The sequence below is a fragment of the Myripristis murdjan genome, chromosome 19 (assembly GCF_902150065.1).
Source record: "Myripristis murdjan chromosome 19, fMyrMur1.1, whole genome shotgun sequence".
NCBI classification, from domain to species: Eukaryota; Metazoa; Chordata; class Actinopteri; order Holocentriformes; family Holocentridae; genus Myripristis; species Myripristis murdjan.
Genome location: NC_043998.1, coordinates 26274696 through 26285546, shown reverse-complemented (window position 1 = coordinate 26285546; position 10851 = coordinate 26274696). Strand labels below are relative to the sequence as shown.

Sequence of the window (10851 nt, the reverse complement as noted above, 5' to 3'; positions counted from 1 at the left end):
CACACACAGTGAAACTGGGTTGTATCTCATACACTGCCACAATGACGGTAGAAACATTTTTGATACGAAACAAAGTCGATATTTTCCAGAGTCGGACAGAAAAGACCGGCTCTGTTAACCCCCTGAAGCCTGGGCTTTTATTTTGAAGCCTGGTGGCTGATGCTGATACACACTGCTCCCTGCTGCTCACACAGTTTCCCCTCAGGATCAATAAACCGTCTCTGATGCTGATAATCTCACCCACGTTCTGGTTTATGCTGCTTTGCCTGAGCTGAGCTGTGCGGGGAGACGGACGGGAGCCCTGAAGGGTCACAGCAGGTCACACCGAGCTCAGCGGCACAGCGCCCCCCTGTGGTCAGCTGAGGTCATGTGACTGTGACCTGCACATGAACTCTGCTGACAGGAGGAGGCTGGAGAGCAGTGGGCTGGTCTCTCTCTCTCTCTCTCTCTCTCTCTGTCTCTCTGCTAGAAACAGAACACACTTTATAATCAATCTCAGCTCATTTGATGGATTAATTGGTGTATTTTTATTATAAATTATGTTCATTATTATTATTATTGTTGTTGTTGTTGCTTGTGGTAGTAGTGGCAGTAGTAGTTGCAGTATTGGCATTTTTATTTATTTATTCATTATTATTATGGTTATTCATAGTGGTATTTCTAAGGAAGCAGAATAGATTTTTTTTTTTTGATCATGTGTGCAGGGAGAGGGGGAGGGATTACATCATTTCCACTTCTTCCCACTCCTTTTTGAACAAACTCTTCATTGTCTGTTGTTGTTTTTTTTCTCTTTTCTTTTTTTGTTGTTCAAAATAAAACTTTCAAATCAAAATCAATCAGTAATCTAATCTAATCTAATATCATATCAGAACTTCCCACATCTGTGTTTTTTGCTCTGTTTGTCCGGAGGAAGTCGGTTTGCTCAGAGGAAATGTCCCAACGAGCACAAACCTCAGAGCACAGCTCAGATTTCTCTAAATGATCCGACTGGACTGACTTTGGAGAGGCGTCACGATGCTGCAGCTTCTAATGCGGCGTTTCAGAGTCTGACACCCAAACGGTTTAACCCTTTAAGAATAACAATAAATAAATACAATAAATAAATAAAAAATTACAAAACAATTAGCAGAAAGTTATATTGACTGTAAATGACTATAAAATTGTTAATAAATTAGCAAAGAATGACTGGGAACAAGAGTATGATTCATTCATTCTGCCATGTCAGCGTCTCCATCTGCGTCCAAACTGTTTCATAATTTATCTTAGATTCATAAAATCACAGCTCAGTCATATGATCTGATATATATATATTATTTTGAAAAACTGGTAAATATTTGTTTGCTAAATGTCTGAGTCTTTTTGTACTTTTTCTACTGTTTTTATGCACTTTAATTTTCAGGTCATGCTTTATTTCTATTTTATTTTCTTTTTAAAAATATATACTTTTTGCTTTTTATTTTTTTTTCACAGACTGTGGTGGTGAAACTGCAAGGCGTGGTGACGTCAACAACATATCAACACACACACACACACACACACACACACACACACACACACACTCTGCTCCGTTCCATTCCTTCCACCAGCTCTCAGGCTGCTGACTGGTGAGTCACACACTTTTACCAACAGCTGATATTATTATCTGCATTATTATCTTCATATTAAACCAACGTGTGTAAAATTACATGTGTTCATATTTTAATTATAATGATAAATGATAAAATTCAACAAATTATGACATCTAAATGTGAGCTGTGCCACTTTAGATTCACAAACTGCACCCTGTAGAAATACTTTCAGTGTGTTGTTTTCTTATGAAATATAATAATATATATATATATATATATATATATATATATATATATATATATACACACACACACACACACACATACATATATATATATATATATATATATATATTTTTTTTTTTTTTTTTTTTTTTTTTTTTTTTTTTCCATAAAACCCACACAGATCCTTCAACACCCCAGCTGGGCAAGCTTTTATTTTGAAAGATTTTATTACCCTTTCAAAAATGAAATTGCCCTTCAGCAATTTTTATGTAATTTTTATTAATTACATTTTTTTTACACAGTTTAGGCATTTTCTTGTAATTTAATGCATTATATTTCATATATAATAAAAAAAAAATATGAATGAGTAATTTTCAGGTCATTAGGAATTTTCTCGTGACTTTTTACTTTTTTATTGTTCTTATATTATGATACTGATTTTTTTCTACTGATTTTTTTTTTCTTGGTTTCTGAGACATAAATATTGAATGTGTTTTGTTTGTTATATTCAGTATTTGGTTTTGTGTGATGGTGCATCAACATTTCAGATTTGGACAATAAATCAGTGTGAATTTTTTGAATTTGAATTCATTTCGCCAAACCTTGTTGAGACGTTAAAACACAAGAAGTTCACTAAGAATTCACTGTTTTTTTTTTTTTGTTTGTTTTTTTTTTTTTTTTGTCTTCATGTGTCAGTTTGAGTTATTTTTTGGATTAAAATCGCTCCGTTTGGGGCAGATCTGACTCATTTTGTGTTTCTGACCATAAAAATGTGGACGTGGTTGTGATATTTCTTCCACGCTGACCTCGCTCGCCCCGAATAAGGAAGAGGGGAAAAGAGGAAGTGGCAAATTTTCGAAACTTTCCACAGTGTGGTCACACCCGGCCCAGGGTTTGTACCGCACAGATTCTGTTAGTTATAAGTTTGGGTGTCTGGTAAGAAATGTTTCCCTTCTGCTCCAAAAGCCACAACGGCAACACACACACACACACACACACACACCTCACAGCTGTTATATGATGTCATACATTATCATGGCAGTGATACAAACAGTAAATTATGACTTCTTTCATGATTTTCTTCTTTTTTTTTGGACATAAAGCGCTTTGTTACTCTACTGTTAAACAAGTGCTATATAAAGACAGAAACTACCATCCTCATCCTCCTCCTCCTCCTCCCCCTCCTCATCATCATCATCATAATCGTCGTCGTCGTTGTTATTAAAAGCCTGGTGGCTGGACAGGAAGCTGGTGCTGCTGAAACAGAGAAATACGACATGTTCATGGGCATTAAAGTAAAATGTCGCTGCCCGATAGTCACAACATTTGTTACAACTTACATATTTTTAATTTTGTCTGCTTTTTAAATCAGCATGCTGTGTAGAATATGACCAAATACGACTGTTGAATTAATATTAAAAAGCCTTTATTATGACGTTATTACATCTGATTTAAAAACGACGGCCTCGGCTGTCGCATCAAGATATTTGAAATCAGACGCCACTGCTGGCCTTTTTTTTTCTCCTGCATTTTATAGATTTTAAAAAACAACCTTTTGTTTGTTTTGCAAAATGAAGCAAAGAAAAATAATAATGGTAAAACTATACGGAGCCACTCAGGTCAAACAAACTGTGACCTCAGGTTTGGAGGGCATGGATTCATAATCTGAGGGCACAGATTATGAAACCAAGAGTACAAATTCACTGTTTTCTCTCAGAGGTTTCATCATACAGTCAGAGCTGCACACACACACACACACACACACACACACAGAGAGAGAGAAAAAACAGTGTTTTCCCTGCCAATAAAACTCTCAAGATACGAAGTCGATTGAACAGGAAATAGAGGGAAAAAATCGAATCAGTGAGACCGCGTCAAATATGAAGATGCACTTTTCAAAGAGAGGAGGGTCTGCTTTGCAACCGCTTTGGTCGAGAGAGAGAGGGAGAGAGAGAGAGAGAGAGAGAGAGAGAGAGCAGTGGTGGTCGAGCAAGCTAGAGAGTGAATGAAGACAGGGAGTGAAGATAACAAGAAACTTTTTTTCAAATATTTTGAATCAAAACAACCAACAGAGGCCCTTCATCACACAGACAGCACTGTGCAGAAACACACACACACTCACACACACACACACACACACACACACACACACACACACACACACACACACACACACACTAAGCTGTCAGCTCTATTCTTCGCACAATCCTGTCTGCATCAGAAATATTGACAGGAACAGTCCAGTTACTGATCAATATCTGGAATCAAATGGACTGATCAGTTTAGAGCATTAAGTCCCACTAACTGCCACATATTCTACTCTGTTTAGCTCAGTGCTGCCCCCGCTGGACACAACACTGAACTGCAGCCTGTTCTTGCTGTTTTTAATACAGGTGAAACACAGTCACAGCTCCACCATGATGCCAAACAACACGAGCCGCTCTCCCGGCGGCGGCGGTGGCGGCGGCTGCCCGCCGGTCGGTATCCACCTGGAGGGCCTGATCCTGCCGCCCATCATCACCATCGACGTGGTTCTGGGGCTGCTGGGAAACTCAGTCGCCCTGTGGATCTTCTGCTTCCGCCTGAAAACCTGGAATCCCAACAACTTGTTCCTCTTCAACCTGGTCATCGCCGATTTCCTGGTTCTCGTGAGTCTGCCGCTGAGAATCGATGCCTTGCTCAGGGGCTTCTGGGTGTTTGGAGACGGACTGTGCCGGATCAACCTCTTCCTGATGTTCTCCAACCGCTCGGCCAGCATCGGCCTCATGACCGTGGTGGCCGTCTACCGCTACTTTAAGGTGAGCAGCAAGTTCAGACTGCTGGAGGTCAATAATTTTTACACTTTGGCTCAAATGATCTTACATCAGCATCATCACGGTGGAATTAAAGTTAATTCAGGAGATTCAAACTTTTTAGACCAGTGGTTCTCCGTTGGAGGAAGCGCCCCCTAGTGGTATGTTACAGTACTGCAGGGGGTACATGAGATTTTTTTTAATTGTTAATTGAAAATATATCAATCATGCATAATTCCAGTTCAGTTTTAAAAAATGTAAATTTAGTTTAATAAACCACATTTTATGTTCAGTTTTCCAAATATAACTATCAGGTTGTTGTTTCAGACATTTTTTTTCTGCCATTTTTTTCCACACTGGTCAGGAAAACTTAGCTGAAAAAATATTTCAGAAGTGGAACATTATTGAAAAAGGTTTGAGAACCACTGCTCTAGACTCTGAGGTTGACTTGTAATTAGCAAAAACTAATTTTAAACCAAACCAAATGATTAAAATGCTATAAAATTATATTATTCAGAATTCTATATATTCAGAATTCAGACAAACTAAAATTCAGACCGGTGATGCTGGATCAGATGTCTTCTGTTTAAAAGCGTGTTAAACCAGGCCTCGTCAACTACAAAGGTCTTAATTCATCATTTTTTGTTTAGCCATTTTAATCATTAATTCAAACCAACTCGAGAGACCAAAACATCATAGAGCCTAACTTAGAGGTTAACTTTTTCAAAATTGGCAAAATTATCCATAAAAAACCCTGAAAGGTCAGCTGAAAGGCCTCTGTTGCTGCAATGCATGGATACTCCACCAGGGGGCAGAAGACCTCTATGTGGATTATATACATCAGGTTTTTCAGGAAAAATGATTCCACACTGATGATGTCGAGGTCTCAGAAACTCAGAGTCCAACATGATTCCTGCGGCCCTGCTGGTTAATTATGTGTCTAATTTCCCGTTTCCTTTTCATCTTCCTGCTCCAGGTCGTCCATCCTCATCATCGCTTCAACCGCATGACCAAGAGGCAGGCCGGCTACGTGGCGGCGTTCCTCTGGCTGCTGGTGATCGGTCCCCGGGTTCCCATGCTGGCCTACAGCCACATCAAGGGCAGCGGCAACAAAACCCAGTGCTTCTTCTTCACCTCCTACAAAGAAGCGTCGCGAGCCATCATCATCTTGGTCGGGATGCACCGGATCCTGTCGGTGCTGGAGTTTTTCATCCCGCTGGCCTTGCTGCTGTTCTGCTCTGGCCGGATCTCCTGCATCCTGCGGCGCCGGCAGATGGGCCAGGCCCACAAGGTGCGCCGGGCCATGCGGGTGTGCGCCGTGATCGTCGCCGTGTTCGTGCTGTGTTTCTTACCCGGGACGCTGACCACCATCGGGCTGTGGGTCATCCGCTCGTTCCGGCCGTGGGACTGCCCCTCGTTCTACACCTTCACCCAGCTCACCGTGGTGTCGTTCGGCCTGAACTTCCTGAACTCGGCCCTGGACCCCATCATCTACTGCTTCTCCAGCTCCATGTTCAGGAAGGCGCTCTGCAGCTCGCTGCCCGCCGCCCTGCGCTGCGGTGAGGGGGCGAGCGGCGACGAGACGGCCACGTCCTCGTCAGGAACTCAGTCGACCACACAGCAGGAACTGAAATCCATGAGGACGGACAGAGGCAGCGAGGCGGCGTAATGACACGTAAATACGTCAGAAAAACGCATGGTCAAAAAGGAATCAAAAGTCAAATCTGGACAGAATTTAACTTGATTAAAAAAAAAAAAATTCTCCACTTAATTTGACTTCATGTAAGAAATGCTCCTCAGCTGCATTGTACTGCAGGAAATTAACAACAGGAGACCATCACATATAGTTTGGCAAACTGTAACAGGAGATGGAATAGAAAACAATCTAATGATCAATGATCCAATGTAATTGATACTAATTGACAATATTGATCCATAAGTCATCTTAGAGATATGCCTTTATTTTGAAATCCCCATGGCACGTCTATGTCACCATTTCGACACAGCGTCTTCCAAAATGTTCAGATAATGCCAGTAGCAGGCAGATGACAGCATATAATGAGTTCTGCTCCCTTCTCAGGGAATAAATCAGCAGAGTGGAAATATTTTGGATTTCACAGAGAAGATGAATCGCATGTCGTCTGCAAACAATGAGACAAAATCCTCAGGAAACACGAGGAACCCGGCTGAGCGTCCAAAACAGAAACACGGCGCTGTGACGTCACCGATGACGTTAAATGGCCGTAGTGAAATCGTCTTGTCGGCCCCTGAGCTGAATCGAACCAAAATCATATCGTGGCTGAGTTTGTGATCCCAACAAAATATCATATCACTGTCCAAAGAGTCAATAGAATATCGTACCACCAAACCAAAGGCAGGTGCAGAAAACACAAACTCCTGTTGACATGAAAATAATAAATAATAATATAAAGTGTAAATCAGAGGAAGGACTGCCCACCAACCAGCGTGTGGAACTGCGTTTGGGCGTGGAAATGATGAAGCTTCATCGTTTCTGTTTACGGGACCTGCAATGAAGACACACATTTTGATTATCTGATTATTTGATTTATCTGCTTATTTATTCAACACCTTTGTCCTCTTTTCTTTTTTTCCCTTCTTTGTTTTGTTTTGTTGCTGTTGTCTCTTTGCTTTGACAAGAGTCGAGTGAGACCTTGTCAAGCAATGTTCTCAGGTAAATGAAAAATAAATAAACAAAAAACTCTCAGGGAAATGAAAAATAATTTGAAAAAAACACACAAAACTCAGGTAAATGAAAAAAGATTTTTAAAAAGTTAAAAAAGACAGAAAAAGCAAAAAAAAAAAAAAAAGTCTTAAAGAAATAAAAAATAACAAAAACCCATCTGAGTGAAATGAAAAAAGTTAGAAAAATGATGAATGGTGAATGAAAAAAAAAAAAGAATAAAACTCTTGAGTCTGCAGATTTTCACTCACGTTATCTGTAACTGGCCTTTTTGCTGAAATGGCAACTGCAAAAGCTGTTATTACTGATAATGCTTTGTTGTAATTCTGTTGATCTAAAGCCTGAAATAAAAGATCAATCATTGAAAAACTCTACCTGGCTGTCCAGGCTGTTGCTTTACTATGCATCAAACTGAACAGGTTTGCAATAAAAAAAAAAAAAAAAAAAATAGATTTGAGAGCAAATCAAATAATCTTTAATTGTAGGCAAAATATATTTGAGACTAAGAGGCGAATCAAAAACTTCTGTGATTCAGCTCAACTTAAAACAAAAGTTTTGGATTTGGAAACAAAAGAATTTCAATTTTAGTTTATTTTTTGCTGTCAAAACTTTTTTTTTTTTTTTGCTGGTATGATGAAGAAACTGCAGGGCCTCCATCAGAAGCCTGTCAGGCTCTTGCAGTTCCTAATCATCCCAGAGGGGGGCGACATTGTCTTTGCACATCGCAGAGAGTTTCTATGGGAACTCAGCTTCCCTTCACCAACTCACTGCGGTCACTAATCTTCACCGTACAAAAAAGTTTGAGTGACTCTGTAATAATCTCTTATAATCTGTTTGAGCCTCTAATCTGAGGAAAAACATCTTCTCTTGTCAGGGTTCAGTGATAAATCATTTCAGACGTTTGATTAACCCTTTAGCCTCCAATTTCCTGATGGCAACTTCTTAGTTTTTAAATAACTTTATTTTTTTGTACCCATGTGCAAAGCTGAATTTGATAACATTTTGTGTAAAGGCATGTCAGACTCAGTTTTTTTTATTTTATATTTTTAATGAAAACATCTTGGAACATCTTGGAAAACTGTTGCAGGATTATCTCAGTGTCTGTCTTAATTTGTCAAGCTGGAACAAAGACAGCGCCTCACATTTCTTGCATGTCCATGTGGTTTGGTGTGTGTGTGTGTGTGTGTGTGTGTGTGTGTGTGTGTGTGTGTGTGTGGTAGGTGTGTCACTATGGGTGTGTACACCTGTAGTCCTCAGCAGGACGTGTGTTTCAGACAGCTTCAGAACTGCTGTGAGGTTTATTTTTTCACTTTGACAGTGCCAGGCTAATGACTCCCATAGACTTCAAGTCTTTATGCTAAACTAACAGGAAATGCTACCCAATCCAATCCAATCCAATCAACTTTATTTATATAGCACATTTCGAAAACATAAAAAGTTTATCAAAGTGCTGCACAATAATTTACAATAAAAGACACAATGGGAACTGTATGGAGGACTAAAAGGGACAGAATGAAATAAATAAATACATCTTTAAATAAATACTTAAAAGTGTTATTAATTAATTAAAATGGGAATTAAATAAATAAATGTGTCATTAAATAAATAAATATGTCATTAAATAAATAAATGTGTCATTAAATAAATAAATGTGTCATTAAATGTGTCATTAATTCATTAAAGTACCAGTTCATTTAATGTAAAAACATATATATAATTATTTCATTATTTATTTAATTATTTCATGGACCGGTGTTGCAGTGCTTCATGAATTAATTTTATCTGTCAAACTCACCCATCAAAGTCAGTGGGCGGATCCTAACACCTGATTGGTTACCCAGCACAGCAAGCCAAGACAGATCGACTTCAGATAATCGATTGATGCAGAGCAAGTAAACATATTCTAGAGTGAAAGTTTTTAACTGTTTTGCTTAATCCAGACGCTCAGGTTGCATAACCTACAGCCGAGAGACTTTACTAAACATCAGGTAAAGCATGCTGCAAGAACTGAGGCTCTCTGCTTTGATGTGGACACACTACGCCAGCACGGGATTTTACCTGCGTCTACACCGGCCGTCACCAGGGAGAGGAGGGAGCGCAAGCGGTGCAAACGTAAACAAATGAGGGGGAAGAGAGCCGGGATCCACGCTAGGCTACAGGCTAAAGGCTAAAGGCTACAGGCTACAGGCTACAGGCTAAAGGCTAAAGGCTACAGGCTAAAGGCTACAGGCTACAGGCTACAGGCTACAGGCTAAAGGCTACAGGCTACAGGCTAAAGGCTACAGGCTACAGGCTAAAGGCTAAAGGCTAGAGGCTAAAGGCTACAGGCTAAAGGCTACAGGCTAGAGGCTAAAGGCTAAAGGCTACAGGCTAAAGGCTACAGGCTACAGGCTAAAGGCTACAGGCTAAAGGCTAAAGGCTACAGGCTAAAGGCTAAAGGCTATACACCGATTTGGGTGAGCGGTTTGTGTACGATGCGGCGCCATTGCTGCGGTGTGCGATGTCATAAAACTGTCATGCTATCAATAAAGACCGATATGCCAATAAATAATGACTGAGAGCATCACTGACAGCATGAGTAAAGTCACCTGGTTTGACGATGTCAGACAGTGGCCTCCGGTTACTGATGAAGGTATCTTAAATTAATACCGATATTAATTTGGGGATTAATAAGATGAAAACTATGAAGTATTTCAGTGTGAAATACTGAAGTAGAGGGAAATGTGTGACTAAACACTGGCTAGGCTACGTTTATACTGATCTTCGCAAGCTAACAGGCATTTAATCATTGTGTACAAGCCTTCGTGATTAAAAAATAATGTAGGGATTAAATATTAGTTTCGTGGGCTAACAGTGTTATGCCGAGAAATGCAAGTGCCAAGATCTACACACAATAACTGAGAACTGAATGGATGTAACATGAGCTCAACCAAGTCAAAGTTGATAGAATAAAATGTGCGGACGGCGCCGCTTGAACTAAGTTAAAACTTGCTTAAAGATATTTTTAGACTCACCAGCAAACGTCGGAGATGGATGTGATATACGGCACAGCTAAGCTCTGCCAAGATTTATATCCCCTGCCTTTTCAGCCACACACAGTTGCATGTGTGAAATTCACATTCATTTGCATAAACGGGTGGATCTCGGCGAGAAGCAATTTCTGTACATAACAGTGGTGTTTAATCAACATGGCCAGGCTATGACATGATTAAGAAAAAAAAACACGTTTCTGTTCCATTTTTAGACATTCAGGAGTATTTTATTCATCGGCTGGCCAGCGATGACCAGCAAAACAAGAACTACAGGTCATTGATTGAGGGTCAGAATTACCTGAGCTCTGGATGGGTCGGCCAAATACTACACTGCTTTTTGGACGACCACAGAATAATACTGAAAGGACACACCGCACACCGCACACCGCAGTAATGGCGGCCGCTCTACTTCCGGTTATTTCGCCGAATCAGTGTATAGGCTAACCCCTCCAGACCAGCAGGACCGTGGCTCTTGCTCTCTAATGTTCGCTCCCTCGACAACAAGCTGGACGAGCTACGCTTGCTAAGAGACA

At 40.2% G+C, this 10851-nt stretch overlaps 1 protein-coding gene across 1 annotated transcript; it reads left to right on the top strand.

Annotated features, from left to right (window-relative positions):
* The first annotated feature begins 4210 nt into the window (after positions 1-4210).
* LOC115378267 (hydroxycarboxylic acid receptor 2-like) lies at positions 4211-6254 on the top strand. Its single transcript, XM_030078457.1, has 2 exons — positions 4211-4591; positions 5562-6254. Exons 1-2 carry the CDS (start codon positions 4211-4213, stop codon positions 6252-6254), a joined length of 1074 nt encoding a protein of 357 aa, XP_029934317.1.
* The last annotated feature ends 4597 nt before the right edge of the window (positions 6255-10851 follow it).